We start from the raw sequence: 22879 nt of genomic DNA on the forward strand, positions 1-22879 counted from the left end.
CTTATAGAAATATGAATCATATGAGTGAGTGGCCAGATGATGAGGTAAAGATGACAGTAATACCAACCAGCAATAATATCTAATCATGAGATCATTATTTTGCAAACTTCTATCAACCCAACCTATATTCTACAGTTAAATTTGTAATGAAACATAAAGAAGCATTCAAGTTAACAATCCACATCTATTATTTTGTTACACTGGCTTTACGTCCACCTCTGTTGGATGGACAAAAATTGGGTGATTCTCCTCTGCTGTGCCCCAGATCTTTCAAAATGAACCAGAATTAAAGATCACCCGTAATGTAGAATTGGTGTCAGACGTGTTTTATTATTTACATATGCTGCTGTTTTCCCCTTAATTCATAATTGAGGATGTTACAGTGGAATTACTTTGTTGTCTTTCCAAGATGTGCCATGTACTCTACTGCATTATCTTGTTGGCCTTTTTGTCTTTCTTAGCTTTTGAAGTACCTTTAATTAATTTACTTGCATTTTAAATATAGAACAAAGAGAAAAAATGTTTTATTTGGCATTTTCTCACCAAAACAACAAGCTTCCGTTATGTACTATTGAGAGTTGGCTCTTCATTTCAGACATTTCAGCTCTTTTGTTGACACTGGGCTACATTTAAATCATGGCCCAAGCCTCAAGGGACCAAGACAACATGTATTATCAATGCAATGCAATACACTGGCTTGATACGGACCTGTGTGGAGTGAAATAAAATATGAAACATGGAACAGTTTGGCTTTTTCAGGCATAAAAAACACGTATTTATAGAATTTTATATTATACAAGAGTAAACATTATTCCTTTTAGTCATCTTTTTCGGTGAAATAGTGTCATTAACCTCAGCATGAGTAATTAAGTAACTTTGTCAATTTACAAGGTTTTCAGGAAAATGGAGCACACACTTTATACTTATCACAAAGACGACTTACAGATGAGAAGTGGATTTGACTGTAGAATCTTTTACCTGCAGCAAGGTCTGGAATGTGGAATTGGAGACATTTTTATGTTAAGGCCATCAAAATATTATTAGGGATGGTCCAATATGAATTTTTTGAGGCGAAAACAATACTCGATATACACTGCATGTCCAAAAAAATTGTCACCAAAAAGGGGGCACACACGCAAATAATTGGGAGGACCACCTTTAGCTTGGATTACATTTGATGTGGCAGAGTTTCAAAAAGCTTTTGTAATATCAAATGATTTATTTCCATCCAGTGTTGCATTATTTTTCACAAATTGATCTTGTATTGATGATGGGAGAGAGTGACCACATAAACACTGTGCTGCAGCTAAAAGATCATCATCCATGCAGCAATTATCCAGTAGGAGGCTCGTACCTTCTGGATTTGCTAAGTTGAATCCAGATAGCGAACAAACAAAAAATAATAACAAAATATTTCTCTGGGATATAAAACAAAGCAATATTTTAGCATAATTTTCCCCCTATGTTTATTTATTAATCTGTTCAAAAGGTCAAATCTGAGGACGCTCACAGACTGGGGCAGTGCAGAAAACATATCTGTGCCAATTTACATCTGGAACATTTTCAGATAATGATACCTGTGGAAACGCAGTACCATCTCTAAATCGTATCATGTATTTTTTATGTTTAGCTCAGGATTCTAAAGCTGTGTTCAGTCCGCGGCATCCAAAAATAAACTGACCAGCAGCCGCATGTCCGAGGCGTCCAGTGCACATATGACGGATGGCTGACCAGGCTGAGAGAGTGGCATTGGTGTATTTGCTTTTCATGACCAAAAACTGAGGCGATCTGTGATATTTTTTAGCGGCAGGGTTTGTTTTGGTCCTTCTCCCAGATGGTGAAATGCGTAGTAGGTATGTCACTGGAGCGTAATCTCTGATTGGTTGCTGCACTGTGTCCGCCGTCAAAAGGTTCTGCTTCATTCAACGATACTCAAAAACACAGGATTTGCGCCGCAGAAACATTCAAAACGCGCCTCAAAAAACTGGACGCCCGGGACACGCGTCCACATAGACTTTGAACGTAAACTGGACGCTATGACAGTGTGAACGCTCCATAACAGTGTTCTGAATCCATGCCCTGTTACTATTTTTACCATAACCGGCTTGGTCACATTTCCCGAAACCTCCATAACAAGGTTGTAATAAAAAGTCGTATATTTAATCAGACTTTCATTATTTTCATTATTTGAAGGTATTGTTTGAAGAGCATCACCTATATGAGCCGATGCCAGACTAAGCTAATCTTACACTAAGCACTGAGTTCAAGCACAAAGGGACTTGGCATTTGGAGCGACTTGGTAAAATGTCATAGATTTCAGGCATAGACATTATTCTTCTGTCTTCTAGAGCCTGAAGTGATTAAAGCTGACACTGAACTGCAGATTCCCCGGCCATCAACTTAACTATTCACTCACACTGTGTAGGTGAGATGGAATATATCAGAGACTGCACATGACAGGTGTTTTTTTTTTTATATAACTTTGCTTGGTGGGATAGAATGTGTTCAACAAGAGACATTCCCTCATAAAATGCAGAAACAATTTACACACAACTGATATTTTGGTGACAGTTTAAACAATCAATTTTAACAAAATAAAGGTGTTATGTCTGTATTATCATTTGTAATTTTATAACTATTGTGTAACGTATATGTATTTTGGCCCTGCTCATGTCCAACCAGGAAGTAACATTATTGACATTACGTTTGTCAAACTGGAGAAAAACAGGCAAAATGTTTAGTTAAACATAATAATGTTTAAGTAAAATGTGTGGTCTAACTTGCCATATTCACTTAAATATTACACAAGCTGCAATTTTGTTTTAGAGACAAACTAAGCCAGTCATACTATTTCCTTGTATAAACTGCAAACTTCACTTTGCCTGATGCTTGCTACGTGTATTTTTACTTTTCTACTGCAACGTACAGAGATTAAAGCTGAAAGCAGACTGCCGTTGTACACAGGATGGTGCATAACCATTCACTGACTCTTCCGTCTCTGTGGCAGGTCGGAGATGGGAGTTCAGAGAGTTCTCCAGGTGGATCTGAAAATGGAGAGCTTCCCGGAGCCTCTGGGCAGCCGGCGGATGGCCTGGCAGGTGGAGTACCCGTCAAGTAGCAGCACCACACAGGAGGTGGAGACCAAGATCGCTTTGGCACAGGAGGAGCTGGCGGGCATTGTGCCTTTAGCCATGGTGAGTGACTTGGCACTGCACGCCCCACTCAGAAATACAGCAACATGTAAAACACTATCGCTGCCAATTTACACCTTCTGAATCAACATTTGCATATGTTTTCATTCTGCTTTGCATTGGAAATCACTCGCTGCACTGTTAATCATGCCTGGTGGCAGCTTCGAGTGGCGAATGAATGTATACACGCCGCATTTCAAGTGTTTAGCATTACAAAACTACTTGAAGATGACAGCTATGACATTATGTAAAGAAGCAGCTCTTGCCTCTTGTGTTTGAGCTGGGCTGGATAAAAGCCGGTTGCAGATGGAGTATACGATAGTCCTATAAGCCTGCGGGTGAGCCGGGGGCTGTGTGTCTCCCTCAACAATGCTGCTCTGTTGTGTAGATTCACTACACCTACAATGGAAAAACAAAGCATTAAATCACAGTAAAACTGAATTAGGGATGTAAAGGATTATTCGGTTAATCAATAATTAATGTGACACTATAATCGTAAAACTGAAATTGTGCCATTTTTAGAATTAAGTATTTTTAATTAAATCTATAGTCCAAAAATGCATCTTAATGTAAATTGCTTTTTATTCAGCTGTTTTTGTCATGTTGCCTATATTTTCAGTTCTATTGAAGTTACATTTTACAAAGCTGGTCACAAACTTGAAGAATAGCAGCATAATAAGCAATTGGAATGAAAGAAAATTAAAGATTTCATTGTTGTTTTGTCTCAGTAATTGTGAATAGTTGTTCAATTGTGTTCGTAACACAAAAATGTAATATGACATCTTAGAATTCATTGCCTCAGTTTAAAAAGCCATTTTTGTCTTTAGTGTTTGTGCAACTGTCTGATGCAGGATTCTGGACGTCCTGTTGGGAGCCACTGTACATAATCCTTTATCAAAAACAGTCAAATAACACTGGAAAAATAAAACTTGTAGGTTTTTATCCTCCCTCGTCTGCACCTGTCGGTGAGCCAGAGCCTTGTTTGGTTGGGCCCCAAATGTGGGTCGCGGGAGATTTGTGATGGGCCATGTGAAGTTGTCAAGTGAAGAGTGTTTTGACGATTCTCGGTGCAGAGATGAAATGGTTTCCTGCTGCCAAAGTCCAGTTCCTCCACAGACACACATACAACTGCTACTTATTCTCAAAACTGTTAATGTTGAAAGTCTTTTTGAGTGATGAGACGAGCCGCAGCTCCACGCAATCTCTCTTGCTCTTTTCCTCCCTGTTCCTCCTTCCCTCTTTCTCTTTAGCGCATGTTGACACGAGCTTGAGGTGAGGTTTGTGCATTGGTTAAAGATCAGTTTTTCCCAAAGATAAATGACCAATCTTAACTTGTATGGGTTTCATGTGGAGCCTATTTGAGGAGAGAGCTGTGTAGACAGATACATGGAAACTCGCCTCCAAAAGTGTATGAGGCTAGAGCCTGGCAAGAGCCTGAAACACTTTTGGAATGAGTCTCCTGCTGCTTCTGCTGCATTTGTTTCTGAGGCCAACTCTGCAGTGACCGGCACACAGTCCACTGGTGATGCGCTGGTTGGGTTTTTTTCCAATCCGCTTGTCCCGCAGTTCTGGCGTTCTTTATCGCCCCAGCCCGCCCTTTTCTCAGCCCCTCCCTTCCTGCTCCGCGAATTGAAATGCTTTGCAGGCCTACATTGGACTATGGTGTTTATTCAGCCTAAAAATGTATATGAAAACACTAAACTGGGGACAACATGTAACATATGCACATAAGCACTGATTTATATTTATTAGCAAAAGACTAATCCTATAAAATGAACTGTGTCTTTCCTTCACATCCGGTCTCTCTCCCTCTCACTCGCTTCTGTGTCACTGTACATATGGATCTTGGGATCCGTATGTACAGCAAAAAAAAGGCTCCTACAGATGACGTGCTCAGTGAATGTCTCAGACACTGGGGAACAGAGGATGATGAGGTGCTGGAGGGACGATCATAGGAGGACACGCCCCTACATGGGATGTACAACTGGAACATAACTGAGATATCACAAAATGCTTCCAATGGTTAGAAAGAGCCGGTCTGAAGCACAGAGGCCCTGATCATGGCAGCACAGGAGCAGGCCCTGAATCTAATCTAATCCCAGATCTACCACACCAGACTAGACCAAAGGTGTCGGCTGTGCAAAGGGGGCCCTGAGACCATCCCACACATAACTGCAGGGTGCAAGATGCTGGCAGGGACAGCATACATGGAGCGCCATCACCAGGTGCTGGCATAGTGTACAGAAACATCTGTGCAGAATACGGGCTGCAGACCCCAAGGACAAAGTGGGAAACACGACCAAAGTTGGTGGAGAACGACCGAGCAAAGGTCCTCTGGGACTTCCAGATACAGACAGACCGAACGTTAATGGCAAACCAACCAAACATAGTGGTGGTCAACAAGGGTCAGAGGAAAGCCGTGGTGGTGGACATCGCAGGGCCATGGGATGGTAACATCCAGAAAAAGGAGCATGAGAAACTAGAGAAATACCAAGGCCTCAGAGAGGAGCTGGAGAAGGCCTGGAGCGTGAAGGTATCGGTGGTGCCCGTAGTGATCGGAGCACATGGGGCAGTGACCCCCAAACTGGAGGAATGGCTTGAGCAGATCCAGGATCTTGGTCCAGAAAAGTGCAGTGCAGGAACAGCAAAGATACTGAAGAACCCTCAAGCTCCCAGGGGCCTCTGGGAGAGGACCCGAGCTTGAAGGGGGAGAAATAGAGAGACCGCCCACGGAGGGTGATTGACTGTTTTATTGTTGGTTTTATTGACATTTTATCATGGTACTATAATACTTGTTTCATGTGTGTTTTGTGAACACGGGTTACCCATGGAAATAGAGGTCTTCTCCTGTATAAACAAGAGATAATAAATCAATAATGATAAACACAGGTCAGAAGAGCTTTACTAAAAAGGGTATAAAATGCACAAAATAAATTGCTACTTGAGTTTGTTTTGCACTGTAGCACTAGCAATATGATATTTTATAACATTAAAACGCTTATTACTTTATAACACAATAATTGCATTATTTACACTGTAGAGATATTCACTCAGGAGCACTGCCTCGTCTCTGCTGCTCATACATGACCCAGTCAAAGGCGCTTCTCATTTAGATCAAGAATTCCCATGTAAAAAAAACAGAAAGGAATGTTTTCAATAGACAAACATGCTCTGCCACATCAATGCTCATTACAAGATTGTCTCTATTTCTGTCGCCTGTAATTTGTGAAGTTTGACTGTCAATTTTATTTTCTCATAGTTATGCCTGAAGCGCTCGAGATGTAAGGCACCCGTGGGTGGCTGCTCCTGCCTAGCACCTGATCCATTCTGGTCTAATTGAAGATTAAAACAGTTGGATGTTGTTTGTAGCATATATAATGCTGCAGTGCATTAAAATTAGAGTTGGACTAGTACCAGAAGTTTAAGGTTCGGCTCGGAGGAAAATGAGGTGTATTCAATGAGACAACTGACAAAATGCTTGTAGCGCTGAGTGGTGTTATTTACAGTGATTGACAAATATATACAATATTTACAGTTGTGCACAATTAGAATAATGGTCCATATTTCTGAATTTAATCAGTTCAACGCGTTAACAAAGTTCCAAGTGCAGTGCTGCATAGCTCAGTCCACAAAAATAGAATCCACGGGTAAATTCCAAGGGTTTCAGAGTACAAATCAGTGTATCCACTAGCAGGGGATATTGTGTAGGATATAATGTATGTGTGGGGAGCGGCTGCAGCGCCTCCTACCGCACCGGCAGATGTTTGCACTCTCTCGGTTCGTTCTGGTGTCTTTAGCTCGCCATCCAGTTCTGGAACCTGGCCTGTTCAAAACAGGACCATGAATAAACAACAAAATTATTATTATTAATTAATAATAATTATAATTCAATCTCATCTCAATCAGTAATTAATATTCCCAGTGTTTGGGCATAAATAGTTACAGTGTTGAGCATAAAGTGAAATTAACTTTTAATAATTTAACTTTATTAGATTTCAGTGTCAGATTCAGCAAAAGTTGAAGTGCAAAAATGATACAATTTAACATGAAAACGCCGCAAATCTCGCGATACGTGTGCGAAGTCTCGCGATAGTTCGGCAGAGACGGACCAGGCAGGCAAAAATGAAGCAAAGGGACCAGGCAGGCAAAACGGAGGCAGAAACGGTCCAGGAGAAGAAAATCACCTGGGTTACATGTTCCACTTCGTTTTTATGTGAAAACAAACAAACAAACAAACAAACCAACAAACAGCCAGGGTGACTAGGAATCTACTGTACCACTGTTTCTCACCATGAATTATTTGCATTATAAGTTTTTTTCCCATTCGCTTGCCAATTGCCAGTTTCTATGGCCATATTTTAGTTTTTTTTGTGTTTTCTTGTGTGAATATGTACACCCCTTCTGACGTATCATCAATCAGCTCTGGATGTGTCTGCTTCCTCGCTCACGCGTAATTTGACTCATTTTGCACAGAAGAGGGATTTTTACAGCTTACCATAAATCACGCAATCTTTTTTATGGCAGCAAAAATCCATCTCAATTAACTGGATATTACAATTATTTGCTAGACTCAGCTAAATCAATTAGTGCCGGCGTAATTTAAACGGAAGCCTCGTGGAATAGAAAAACAAAAAGTGTCCAGATCCGGATGACTCTATGTAGAAAAGGTTGGACGCTTTCTTTCCCGTTTTCTCTTGTGTTGAAAGAGCCCGTCTATTGAGTCAGTGGAGCAGCTGCTATTATGTCAGATACTGTGCTGCAAGTGATCGGGTTCAACAAATGGCCTAGACCTTTTGATAGTGATATTTCAACTGGTTTCAAAAAGCATTGATTTTTGCGAAGCGTATTTTTTTGGGGGGGTTTTAACAAAAGCTTTCCTAGTCTGTATGTCAAACAGGCATAATACTGTCTGTCTGGTGTCCTTTCAAGTAACGTCTCGCTTTGATGGGACTCTCACCGACTGGGGAAAACGCAGACAAAATGAGCCAAATGTCTGCAAAATGTTCAGTATCAGGGAGAACCCACCGTCATCACTGATATCCAATAACCGATATAGCATTATAATTAAAATCATGTTACGTGCGCCTCGAGAAATATTGGAAACGGTACAATAAAAATATCCCAAAAGGACTTCGGTGTTGTATCGTGTATGAGAGGTGACAGAAGTTAAACTAAATTACTGGTACACAGAATACTTGAATCACATAACGGATAAACAGCTGTGATTTGTCACCTACAAATATGTATGAGGAAGCTAAATGATTTGCTTCTCAGGCTACAGTTTTGCTAGACACTGACCACAGCGGTTCAGGAAACGATGCTCTGGTTGAACGTCCAGCCATTACTATTTGCCTCTCACTCAAACCGTCAGACTTTCCCATTCCTCCTGCTTTTAACACACACTGTATTACACTCCAGTACTCAAGGAACAAGATAAATATGTATGCATGCAATTTTCTGAGCTCATTATTAACTTCATCTGTCCTTTTCCTTTTCCTCGCTGGTTTCCCTCACACACATTCACACGTTGGTTTTACAATCTGCATGCTCCTCTATAAGAGCGGCACACAGAAGGAGGCAGGCTGAATTAGATTACTCAGGATCACTGTGGCATGAAAAGGCCCACAGATAAGTTCCTCCACCTTCCAGTGCTATATATATGCGGCGCGCTGATGGGAAAAAAACAAACAAACAAGTAAGGTAATGTAAAAAAATACTGTTGTCACACACAGCACACAAGCTAATCCTCAGCACCAACTCCAATGTCAACACTTTTACGCCAAGCAAACTGTGATTTCAGGAAACCGGTTATACGAGGAGAGCCGCAGTGGAGTGTTGAAAGTAAGTTCAGAAGAGATAGAAAAGGGGAAAGGAAAAGATGTTGTGTAAAAGCAGTTGAATCAAGGCCAAAACAGGTTTGTTTTTTCAGTTGGATTTCAAGTTTTTGAGTTAAAGTCGTACAATTTATGACGAATCTCTCAACCCGCCGCCTGTGTAAGTGGTTCAATATTATTTCATGCAGAGTCACAATGTTTTTGTTTTGTGAACTTCAGACAGAAGCAAAGTCATGGTCCAACTACTATTGACGTGCCCCAAACACAATACTGTTTAAAATGTGATTCCATCAGTTATGTATTGCATGGTTAAATGGTGCATAGTCTTGTTTTATAGCTTTTTCCATCACAGACTCTAACACTATTTTCCGAATCAAAAATTTACCCTTTCCCTGTTTGTACTTTTGTAGTAATTCTTTTCATAACTACTGGTCTGTATTGGTGCATCCTTATTGCATTGAGTGGAATGGTTTGAGCTTTGGGTAAATGCAGAGCTGGAGCAGATTAGGCAGGAGAGGAGGGTGTCACTGAGCTGGAGGAGAGAGGGATGAACATCGGGGAAATTCTCCAATCTTCTCTAATCACATCGTGGGGGCAGATCTGAGCACGCTCGCTGAAGGCATCTGTTGACACAACGGCTCAGTGCTTTTGCTCCAGACAATCCTTTCATCTGTAATTAGCCCTAATTAGTCTAATAAGTTCAACGCCGTTTCCCCTTAATGAAAAAGCCAGCGTTGTGGTGTTGTGACCAGAAATAATCTCGTAAACAGAGAAAGGATCCATCGTTGACCATGTCTCCGGAGCTTGTAATGTAATAACACTACCGCAATCACAATTAGCAATGGGACGCTTATTTTGCTTTGATTATATTTAGGTCCTATTACACTGATGGCTCTTCATTTCTGCCTTGTCCATTTACAAGCATCCTCTAAATTACACTGGTCTTCCCGGAATTGATTTTGATAAAAAAAAGTCTCTTTTCTTTGCGTTTGCCAAGTGATGTGGCACCAGTGACACCTTCGGGAGAGCGGTGCAGTGCTCCTCCTGTGTGTCGCCTCAAAACACTCCTGCCTTTTCTGGGCTCGCCGCCGCAACACTCACTTTGTCACCAATTACGCTGGGAAACCACACTTTTTCGAATACTGCAACAATTTCAAAAGCACAAACTGAAATGTGTGACATGATACATATTTTTGAAGTGATCACTATACATCAACCTCTCTCTTTAGACTTATTTGCAGTTGTATATGTAGAATAATGTGATGCCATAAGGTAATGTCTAGAACCAAAACACTTTAAATTGATTTGATGATCAAAATAAATGTGTACAGACTTATTAGTGATACATATTGAGAAAGTGCAGCGTTATATGCACAGACAGCCCCTTTACTCTCTCCCCTAGGCTTTTTCACACTTCCATCCCACAAACATTTATGCATAATACATTAACAGTGCAGACAAATGGCCTGTGCCTTTCTAAGTGTGAGCGCTATGTTTTTGGGTCACCAGGAGATGGATTCCAAAGGCAGTAAGTAATTGAACGTGTGTGAGTGAAATCCTGTGCACAGTAGGAGGCTCTGGGTCCATTATCTTTTAGCATGGTGAAGTAATGCGCCGCTGTCCGGGCCGGCATAATCATCATTACCCAGGATGCCTCAGTGATGGAGAGGGTGCAGCAGGCCGGGGGCATGCATCATATCTGCGCTCATCTGTCTTCCGAACGGTGCCATGTGAATATCCACTGCCACTGAGATGAGGAGGAATGAAAGAACCCCGTTTGCATTCACCAAACGCTCCAATGTATCGCTAAACAATACATCATCACCCAAACCCTTCTCAGGCCACTTCTGTGCATGATACAGTCATCTATCAACAGCCTCCAATGAATGTTTCATTTTACCTCTTTTCCATCCCATTCCCTTCCATTGCAAAGACACAGCTTCTTTACCGGGCAGTGGAAATGTGCTCGCTCATGCATCAAGTGTATGGTTAAGCAGACAGCCGCTATGTGCCAGCTAATCCTGCACAAATGCACCAAGTAATACTGTGCAACTTGTACACAGACTTTTGTGTGTGTTCATTTTCCAGATTGCATGACTCACTTAATGTACAACAAGGAGATGATGGATGCAAAACAAGCAGCTAATCCATTTGAATCTACATTTCAGAGCCAGTGATTAAGTGATTGGTCTAATTAAGGTTGGCAAAGTGCTTGTATGTAGTATAAAAATACATTATGCTGTTTTCTTGTTTAGTATTAAACTATAACATATGCAGTTTGTTTAGTTAGTCTATTTGAAAGGTGCCCAGCCACATAAGCTTATAAAAAGAACAAAACGAACAATAAGCAGACAGATTTCAGTCCTGCATCAAACATGTAGTTTCCTTATGACGTTCCCAGGCCTTTAACACAAACTTGGCCAATTTAAATATACAATTTAAATATACAGACATGCCAGAAAACAGAGATAAATCAGAAAACAGTTTGCTACGTAAGTCATGGTACACATGGCGCACAATGCCTCCCATGATTATGTCCTACTTTAGAGTATAATTCACTGTGGAGGGTTCTTTCTCTTTCTCCTTTAATAAACCTTAATGCTGAATGATAAACTGAATTCAGAGGTTTTAAGACTTTTCCTGTAGAATGTATATTTATAATGTAGTAGTAGTTGTAATAGTAGTTGTAGTTTAGTCGGTTATTTTTACATGTTAACAAGAATGTACAAAACATGACATGACAAAAGTGACATGAAAGGATTTAGGCTGAAGTAAAAATGCACATGTATAAGGCCTAACCCTATTTAACTTTAAAACGCAGAAAAGCAGCATGTCAGCATCAACATATAAGACTCTATACATTACTCTCTAAACAAACAATATACACGGATCATTCCAGAGTTCAATAGTTTTCAAAAGATAATGTTTTATACATCCTTTTGAAGGCATCTGTTGAAAAGGACATTTTTACTTACTTAGGTCATCCCACTTGTTCCATGTACCGTACTAACACCTTTAACAGAAATACAGTTGCAGTACTTTTTCTTAGTTCTGGTCTTAATTTTTCTTTGAATATACCTGTTCTTCTAAGATTTTATTTACTCTCTCTGTGTTCAAATATCTACACAGGGAGAAAGCAAGTGAATACGCTTTATACATAACTACAGTTGTGCTCATATTGACAAGATAAAAGAATTGTCAAAATAGTAAATTCAGATTCAGCAGACATAGCTTGTGCTCTATTTGTAAGGCAATCTGCAAAAGCCTTTTTGCATGTTTATCAAACCCGACGATCCAAGAGAATACAATGATCTAAAGGATCAAAGGCTTTTGACAAATCAACAAAGACAGCAGCACATTCATCATGATTGTCCAACGCAGTAGCAACATTATTTACAATGTTAGTAGCAGCTGTGGTAGTACTATGCAAACGGTACTTGTTTAGTATGTTCTGACTTAGGTTACTTATGAGCTTCTCCAAGAGTATTGCTGAACAGGACAGTTTTGAAATTGAAATTATTTAAATCATTTTTCTGGCAAAGGGAGTCCAAACTAAGGCAATTATTTCAGTTTGAATTGTGAGATTAAAAACATACATTAAACAGTTTACTATTAGTGGGGCTGGTAACAATAACAACCTAGGTTTGCGGGTGTTTTGGATCTATAGATAGCAATATATTTCAAATTTAATTCTGTGTAAACGGCTTAAGGGGAAATACTGGATCTTCAGCCCTATTCTCATATTATATTGGGGTAACAGCCATAGATGGATCAAAAATATTGATATAGTTCTTTGTCAATGGGCGGCAGTAGCAGTAGAGCGGTCAGATCCATTACTGACCCACAGGTTGGCGGTGCGATCGCAGCTGCCTCGGTGAGTGAGTGGGTGTAAAGCGCTTTGAGTGAAGGTAGAAAAGCACTACATATATGTGACCATTTATTTTTTATTTGTCAGACTAATAGAATTTTAAATAATTTATTTCACAATTCAGTCCTGTGATTCAGTGAAATAATTGACATAATAAAATGCTTTGGTTTTACGAACAGTAAAAAAGTATTTATGACAAAACTACTGCCAATCTGCTGCTGATTTGTTTTCTTTGGCTTCTGCCCAGGCTTTGTCACGCTCTCGAGATAATGCTACGATGTCTGGACAAAACCTGGGATTATTCTTATTTTTTTCATTAAATGTTTCAATGAAAAATGCTGTGTTGGGCTCTGGAATGCTACTGGTAAAACTAATGTCACTATAGTTAAGATCAGACAGAAATGCTTGTTCATTAAAATGCTGATAGGACCTTTTAACATTATACTTGATTTGTTCTGCACACTGTGGTCACTAAAATCAAGAGGAAAAACAACACTACATAATTCTGAGGCTTGTTGCTTAACATAATGTCCAGTAATGTTGCTTTAAGTGGGTTTTTATTGTCAAGTCGGTGGGAGCAATCATAAGTTGTGTGAGGTCATACTCATTACAGTAGTTTTTTAGACTACTTAGAAACTTTTTAGAAGTTTTGCACAACCATCTGTACAACTGTGTCACCTAAAACAGGTAATTCAGAATGATCAAAACAGGAAAGGAAGTTCAAGAAGTCAGACGCAGACGGGAGACGATAAAAACCATGTCCATTTCAATTAGCCATTATACAAAAATTATATTGTGTGGTTGAGGTAGTTGACCCATTAAACCTGCTTCTGCTTGTCTCAGTTGTGTGGACCAACTTTTGTGCTTGCTTGGGATCCCATGACTGGAGGCAGGTTAAGCTTCACTGAGCTCCATTAAGCTGTTAGTATGGATCTGATCAGGTCCTTGTACAGAAATCAGACAGAGATCAGAAGGTCGCCCTGGAGCTTGGCTGGACCATGCTCTGATGCTCTCCGATCAATCAGCCAAAGTGTCAGAGATATTGGGCTGAAATTGAGTCAAATGTTGCAGGTTGGGTGCTTCCTTCCTCTTGTGGTGTTGGACCCAAACTCAAAGGCCAAACAGTGGGACAGCGGCTTTTCCGCCTCTGCAGCATTTAGTTCTGGCTCCGTATCTCTCCCCCATGGGCTGCTGCAGAGTTGGGACTTTCCCGCTCTCCTGTCCCATGTGTCGACCTTGATTCTTTTTGGAGCTGTACCTGAGACTTGCTCAAATTATCCAAGGACAACGCCTCCTCCCTGCTGACCCATTGATCTAGATGAATTACTGCTGGTATGCTATTCATGAGAATTGCAAGGGAATTGTCCTATAAAGCTGTAATACAGTGCTTCCACATGCAGTCATGTATTATTCACCATCTCTTTTGCTCTGCGTAAGGTGCAATTCACAGCAATTGAGCACAATGGGGGGATTCTGTCTTTTATACAACCACTGTAAACTAATTTCTTATATTCTTGTTACATCTATACCAACCAATATGTTTACAAGAAAACCTGTAAAGTCAGAAAGATTAAGCATATTTGGAGCAAATATCACTATTTAAAAGGACCTTTTATGAGCATTGCATTCAGCGCACGCTGTGGAAAAAAATATGTACATTGTGATTGTACTTGTGTATTTATTTCATATTTTTTATTCTGTAATAATGAAGTGTACCTCACATAAGAAATCTTCTTTACATTATATTAATTAAATGTTTCAGAAATGACAAAATGCTAATCTTTCCCTTGCCCCCTGTGGATAGCTGCATGTTTCATAGATATAAGGTCTAATTGAAACAGCAATTTGTTTCAAAATTGTCTCTCCACTTGTGTCTTTAAAGTCTTGAAATTGAGCCATGCTAAAATGGCCCTTGACATTAGCTAGTCATTTCAAAGCATCAATTCCTGCTGTCCATGTGATCTCAGCATGATGCCTCATTATTGTGGCTTTTAAACTGACACTTTGTAGAGCGGAGCCACTATCAAAGATGGTGCTGAGCTAATCGAGCCTGGAGCAGCCTGTGCCATCTTAATGAGCAAAAGACCTGAATCTACATCACACTGGCCAGAGAAGCACAGTTATAAGTCTTTAAGAAGCCCACCAGGGATGGCCACAACTATCCTTAGTATCAGTGAAGTATGTCGTTACTTGACTTGTTTTAATAACAAAATATGAACTAAATTATCAATTTTCTGTGATTTGTAGTCCAAACCAGCGGTTCCTGAAGTAAGGGCTGGGACCTAATACTATAGTTGTGGGGATTTGGTCAAAAAGGGGTGCAATTATATTTTATTGCACTCAAATGTGTCTTTTGAAAACACCTTCAGACAAAGTAAATTGTAAATTGACTGTTTTTTGCAAATGAAATCAAGTTAAAGTCCTACAACAGTGTTAAAAATAACCCTACAAATGCCTTTATTACCCGGGATGACTATTATACTATTGAGGGCTTGCTGGTCCCATTCCTTTAACTTGAGGACTCAACTTCTGCGGCTACAGAGAGAGGGACCCTCATTAAAAGGCAGTATGCTTCACACAATCATCCCCTGCACTTCAATGCACTGTCATGCAGTGATGTATCGCACTGCATGGGGGCTACCAAGGCCTTTATTCACACTCTCTCCCCCATGTTTCTCGCTCCTGGCCAATTAAAAGCCCACTGGAATACGTGAGGAAGTGGCACATAGCATTGCGCAATTTGCAGAAAGGGCCCTGATGAAAAGGAAACGTCTCTTTTAGCCAGCCTTACAGCTGCAGGACAACGTCTGCGTGCGTCCACACAAAATAATTATTCTCAACACTTTGGAATCCGATCACACATGCTTGATTGCCAAAGACTGGAAAACGCAACCATGAATTTCACATTAGTTTGACAGACTTACTAAATATTGCCATTTACATCTTTGATCTTGAAGTGGAGATTATAAAGCAACTTCTGCACTGACAAGCCATCAATCAAACACTTGCAAGTCACTGACAAGGCTTAAACATTTTTGGCAGTTTTAATACGCAACAAGGAAACGAAAAACACCAAGGACATGAATATTTTGATTGCTGATAAATTGTGGACTTTTTTTTTTTTTTTAATGCGAACAAAATAATTTGTTGTCCAAATAGTGTATTAGACTTTACTATAGTGTTTGAATATGTTATACATGATTTATATATATGCTTTATTAAAGTTAAACAAATAATTAAGAATAAAGGAAGAAAAACTCTGAAATGATGAAACTAACCCATGTTGTTTATTGGCTGTGAATTTGCGGTTGTCACCAAATACTAAAAGTTCAAACTTTATTTTTATATTAAGGTAATGGCTTGATAGTCATTGCTGCTATTGATACCACAATGATAATAAAATATGTATGTTTTTATATAATGGAATGAAATGTTTCAACAAAAAATAACAGTAGTTTCTTTAATTTTGTCTTGCTGTCTAACTCTTTCTAATAATCTTATTACTAAAGAAATGTCTGATGTCAAATTAATAATATCCTGATTACTAGTTTCAGTATTGATTGACTAGTTTAGAGGAATTTACATGCTATTTTCTGATTGAATTCTGATTTATCTATTGAAAATATATGGTGAAATCTGAATTGTGCTTTCAAGTCGTCCTTGTAAATTATGAAAATGTGCTTCATGAACAGTTAATGCTATCATTTTGAATATCGGTATGTTATGGGCACCTTCCTGTTTTTTTTTTTTTTTTTTTTTTTTTTTAATTGAAATATTAAATCCACTTATCATGGGAAAAAGCAGTTGGCACATTATCAATACCAGCTCAATAACTGTGTGTCAAAATCCAGTCTTTTCTAGCACATTTTGCAAAAGTCAACATTATCCTACGACAAGGTAATGACATCATCTCTTACCTATATAGAAGAAACAACCAAACTAATGGGCCCCGACTCTTCTTATATGATAAATGCACACCGGGCCCACAAGAATGCAACGTTTACTCCTTGAACAATTCTCTCTACCCCACTGGCTAAGCAGATAACATAACATCTGTGCTGCATCTGTGTCCGCTGAAGTCTCCCTTTACTCTCTGTATTGAATAAGAGTGGCCTGTACCCCCCGTTCCCCGACACCCCACACTGACCTGTTAATTTGCCGCCATTGTCAGGACGACGGGGTCACGACGTGGATAAATGGCTGAAGAGCAGAAGGGAAAAAAAGAAACTGCGGTTGTAGCTAACGCACACACCCGCCTGGCTACTTCTCATGCTGCCCGTGTCACTCAGCCTGACACCATAAATCTCACTTATTTTCAGATCCAACAGAGACACAGGCAGAAATTACAGGGCCCAGCACATTACCAGGCTCGGCGGTGCGCTGAATGCTAACAGAGAGATCCTTGATAAAGCGGACAGGCAGTTTGAGCTCAAGATTATTGGACAAAGACACACTCCTTTCTGCTGTGAGAGGGTAACTAAAACACCAACAGTGGACAAGAATGGAATGAAGTGGAGATCCTAAAAACTTCACCTGTCATTACCACCGCAGACATTTTTTGGGTTGGGGTTGTAATTGACAACAGACGTCGGTTCAAAGCAATTATAGTCTGAACCACTTTAAGTATAATCGAGATTTAACGGGGGACATATTTTGCTAAATCAACTTTAATGAGCTCTTACTCTTGTAACAGCAGTTTAGTCATCGCACGTTTCCTCACATCCCTTATTATTATTTGTTTAATTGGTGGAGACAGTGCATATTAACAAAAATACATGATATGTTTTATACATGTGGGATTGTAGATAATGGGCTAATTTCCATTTTAGCTGTGATTATTTGGAAAATGAAGTCTGGGTTCTAAAACGTCTCGTGGCCACGTTTCAGAAATAAAAATATGTAAATGACAATTCAGTGCTTGTGTTACGGTGAAATGTCACGATAAAGAGTCAGAGCTTATCAGTTACTCCGTTTTGAACAGGAAGTCAATGGACCGCTTTCTATTATTAAGACATTTTAGATCAACATTAATGTAAAATGTTGAAATCCTAATAATGTCTCCTATGAACCAAATATCGGGTATGAAACAATTCTAAAAACTGAACTATGGGCTTATAGTACTAATGCAGTACAAAATCTGAGGAGCCAGGATTCCCATAATTCAGGAAGTCAATCTTTTGCTGTGGAAAATGTTTAAAGAGACAAGTAGGTCACATCTCCTGCATGAAGGTTGTATCGTCACTTGGTGGTCTAATTTCATCAGGTCTCGAGTACCTCAGTTTATAGTTCTGAAGCCAACAGAGCAAAAAGATTAAATGAATCTACACAATCCTCTCATTCAAGCAAATACTGAACATTACATACATTTCCGTTGCAGACCACCATTGTGTAATACTGTCACACACCTTTCCATTTAAATAAATACGTACTTGAAGATTACAGTGCTCGTTGTTTCATCTTGTGGCTCAAATTATAGCATGGACTGTAATTGGTGCGGTCATGAGCGTGAGTGCCATTCAAGCTAACTTAATCCTTTCTCTTTTCTGAGAGCAGAATACAATGCAGCGTGTACTTTACCTGCTCCTGTGGAAAATACAGTATTGTCAAGGAACTCATTCTGCTGTTATAACTTCACTAAAGAAAATGTTTCTTCAGACACTATTGTAAGGCATGACTTATTCAATTATCCATATTCATTCATTGGAAACATGAAAGGTGCACTATGTAACTTCTGTTTGTCTACATGGAGAAGTTTTTGCATTAAACCTATCTATCCACATCTCATTTATTCAATTACCCACAGGAGAAAAGGGAGAAATTACACATGTCCAAAAATACTTTGTTGATCTGTTAAAATGGTAGTTTTAGAGTCAAAAGTAAAAGTATCTTGAGCAGATTTTTGACAACTTGCATAGAGCGAAATGTGGTGAAGTAGATTAGAAAGTATTCCCTGTCAAATTTGCTTCAGTAATGTACAGATAAATGTGAACATATTTCTATATTTAAATACCGTGCACCTCCCCTTATCTAACCTGTCTCTGTAAATGGTGTTTCCTGGGGCCTTTACGTTGAAGGCCGTTGGACTGGTCTTCTGCCAAGGCTCTTTTAATGACTACGTTAACCTATGCAGTGAAAACATCTGTTAATAATGTTTCTTAATGAGCGGTAGTCTCGGCTTTGGAGTCAATTAAAAGTCAAATATTCTCCACCAACTTGTCATTTTGATGTCTAAATGAGGCCTCTGGTAATGGATATCACGCATGCCAGGCTCCATGTGGGCAGCGTCGTGGCTTTGATTTCACATCCGACAATTTGCTGCATGTCCTTCCTTCTCTCGGCCCCATTTTGTGCTGCCCTGGCCTGTCCACTTTGGGCCTTAGGCAGGGTACACCCTGGACAGGGGCCAGCTCGTAGCAGGGTTTCCACAGAGACAGAGACACACTCAGATTCTTTCTCACATTCATTCACTAGGAGCAATGCATGCATGTCTTTGGACGGTTGGAGGAAACTGAAGAACCCGGAAAGAACCCACAGTAACACGGGGAGGACATACAGACTCCACCCAGAGAGATCATGTGACGTTGGCCCGGGAATGGTCCATTTTTTTTTCATAGGGAGGCGAGAGCTCTAAAGTAATTATCTTCATGTTATAGCGGAACATGACGTTATTGGTAAATGTAACAAAACTGATAATCTTGATTAACAAAACTGCCGTTATTGAAATCCAAATATTGAGAAAAATAAACATAATCACAAAGTAACTTTACCTAAATTTAACATTACTTAAATGAAGTATGTATTTTTGACTTTGTCTGAGGAGATGTCGCCTACACTGTTCTTTTAATGTACATAAACGTCTGAATTTGTCACACAGTGTCATGGTGTTTCCAGGAGTCCCACATTAGCGTCTGCAGTGGCGTCTCATGTCACAGCTGGTCATCTGTAATGCTCCAATCATCTCTACAGGGCTCTGGTACCCACACACACGTTCTAAATCCATTTCTGACATGCTTTTGTTGTTCTGTCTCAGGACTCAGAGATCCTGAACACGGCCGTGCTGACTGGGAAAACTGTGGCCGTGCCCCTGAAAGTGGTGACCATCGGGGTGGACGCCTCCATTACAGATGTGTCTGAGAAGGTGTCATGTGTGTCCACTGATGAAGACGTGGTCAAGGTCAGCACTACACAACATAGTTCACATTCTGATATCAGACATGCATTTAGCTTTTTGTAAATCTAATTCCAAATAAAACATGTTAAAGTCTGGCTTCTTGATGCGATTTGCCTTATGAATATCTGGTTTACCTAACAGCGCAGCGGGGTACCAGTGATATGGGGGTTTCAGCGTGTGCTCAGTGTTTCATTCAGCACACAGACAGTAATTAATTCTTATGAACGCTTCAGAGTGCACCTCTGTGATCACTGCTGTCTTATTATCTGTAAACATGTTTATCTCACTGGTAATGTCACCGGAAGGTTCAATTTTCTCCTCTGGAGCCTTTTCAAAGATGAAGTTCCAGACATGTTATCCAGAAAATACATACATGGGTTAGTGCTTATGCAGCATCTGAGCAAGTGAACTGATGAGGTGGATGAGTGAGAGTGTCAGCTTTTCAGGAGGTCATTGTTGAGTGATTCCACACTTACGTATAAAGATTGGACAAAGACCAATAATATTGCTAGTTGTGAAACAACATTTAACATTTTGTATCATCTTCAACACAAATAATTGCCATTTTATCTCTATGTTGTGCAAAGAAAAGCTACTTATTCATAATATCTCTCCTTGATCATTGTTATTTCACTTATAACAAAGTACAACTCCATAATATTTGTTTAAACAAAGAATTTATTCATAATTGATAATGCATTTTTAACTTAAGGACATGACGGGTAGTCATTTGAATAATATTCCTTTACATTTTTTAACCAGCATCAATTTTATAATTAATACGAATGTTAATCGCAATTATTTTGGAAGTGATAATAGTCATACTAAATTTCAGTATCCCATGCCTACACCTGTATGGTAGATAGTTGCTAGTTGGTGTATAATGTTCTATTGAAGTTACTTAAAAAAATACCAATGTTTCCTCTAATAATTATGTCTGAGGAAAAACTTTGAGTAAATATCTGTAACATGTCCCCAATCTAAAAATCTGTGCAGCATTTAGATAAGATCCATTTGTGCTTTTGAGTCATTTCTCCTCTTCTACTTGACAAGCAAAGAAACAATAGCTGTGTGCGACCAACCCTGTAAGATATTTAGACACATTTATCATGAGTGAGCTGTCAGCTGCGGTACAGTGTAGGCATTTCAGCCGCACAAGCACAGTAAAAACCTTATGTAAGAAGAATGTAAGAAGGTCCTCTCTAACATCTCTAGTCATAGCCTGGGACCTGTTACCATGACTAATTTATTTAATGTGAAACTGGGGATTCAGCGAGAAGTAAACATTAAGTAGCTGTGCACATAAATAATAAAACCAGCATACTTGGATTTTGTTAAGTAAATTGCCCTGTCAGTTTTTTTCTGAGAATTATTATGTTCTCAACAAAGAAATGCAATGTTTAGTCTTGACCATTTTTACCATGTCAAATTGTTTGGCGGGGAATACAAAATGTGTACATTAAGTGTTGCTTCCAAACATACACTGAAGAAAATGCAGAGGGCAGTTTTTACAACACGAGTATCTTAACATGCGCAGCTTTTATTGATCCTGAGAAGACTTAACAGAGAAAAAGATTCTAGCCAGAAGGTGTGTGTGTGTGTGTGTCAGGTGTGTGTGTGTGTGTGTGTGTGTGTGTCAGGTGTGTGTGTGTGTGTGTCAGGTGTGTGTGTGTGTGTGTCAGGTGTGTGTGTGTGTGTGTGTGTGTGTCAGGTGTGTGTGTGTGTGTGTGTGTCAGGTGTGTGTGTGTGTCAGGTGTGTGTGTGTGTCAGGTGTGTGTGTGTGTGTGTGTGTGTGTGTCAGGTGTGTGTGTGTGTGTGTGTCAGGTGTGTGTGTGTGTGTGTGTGTGTCAGGTGTGTGTGTGTGTGTGTGTGTGTCAGGTGTGTCAGGTGTGTGTGTGTCAGGTGTGTGTGTGTCAGGTGTGTGTGTGTGTGTGTGTGTGTCGGTGTGTGTGTGTGTGTGTGTCGGTGTGTGTGTGTGTGGGTGTGTGTGTGTGTGTGTGGGTCGGTGTGTGTCGGTGTGTGTGTGTGTGTCGATGTTTGTCGGTGTGTGTGTGTGTGTGTGTCGATGTTTGTCGGTGTGTGTGTGTCGATGTTTGTCGGTGTGTGTGTGTGTGTATGTGTCGATGTTTGTCGGTGTGTGTGTGTGTGTGTGTCGATGTGTGTGTGTGTGTGTGTGTGTGTGGATGTGTGTTGGTGTGTGTGTGTGTCGGTGTGTGTCGGTATGTGTGTCGGTGTGTGTGTGTGTCAGTGTGTGTCGGTGTGTGTGTCGTGTGTGTGTCGGTGTGTGTCGGTATGTGTGTCGGTGTGTGTGTCTGTGTGTGTGTCGGTATGTGTGTCGGTATGTGTGTCGGTGTGTGTGTCGTGTGTGTCTCGGTGTGTTTGTCGGTCTGTGTGTGTGTGTGTGTGTCGGTGTGTGTCGGTGTGTGTGTCGGTATGTGTGTCGGTGTGTGTGTCGGTGTGTGTGTGTGTGTGTGTGTCGGTGTGTGTCGGTGTGTGTGTCGGTGTATTTACATTTCCCTTATCACACTGTGGTTAAAAACACAATTGTCACAATGATAATGATAGTAATGATATAGCAAAAGTGAAACCTTTATTTTTTTACAGTTATTATACAATGAAATACTCCATAAAACATTGAAAGCAAGGAACAAAACCTTTTTACAGGCCTAAGCATTTGTTTAACAAATAAAAGTACTGTATAAACGTTTGTACTGTATTCTCACCGCTCTCTCCCGCAGCTCTCACGCGCGCTCTCACCGGCCTCGCAAACTTCAATTTGGCAAGCAGTTTTACGTACGTGTACATATTAATCCAT

General features: G+C 40.0%; 1 protein-coding gene across 1 annotated transcript in view; it reads left to right on the forward strand.

The window, feature by feature from the left end:
- The window catches only part of LOC140346790 (transmembrane protein 132C), a 132638-nt gene that overhangs the window by 94908 nt on the left and 14851 nt on the right, over positions 1-22879 (forward strand). The window contains exons 4-5 of the mRNA XM_072432984.1: positions 3008-3194; positions 19924-20067. Of these exons, the coding sequence (XP_072289085.1) occupies positions 3008-3194; positions 19924-20067 (331 nt within the window). The remainder of the gene's footprint in view (positions 1-3007; positions 3195-19923; positions 20068-22879) is intronic.

Source organism: Eucyclogobius newberryi, unplaced genomic scaffold (assembly GCF_026437365.1).
Source record: "Eucyclogobius newberryi isolate DKJ021-1_F unplaced genomic scaffold, fEucNew1.0.hap1 SCAF_6, whole genome shotgun sequence".
NCBI classification, from domain to species: Eukaryota; Metazoa; Chordata; class Actinopteri; order Gobiiformes; family Gobiidae; genus Eucyclogobius; species Eucyclogobius newberryi.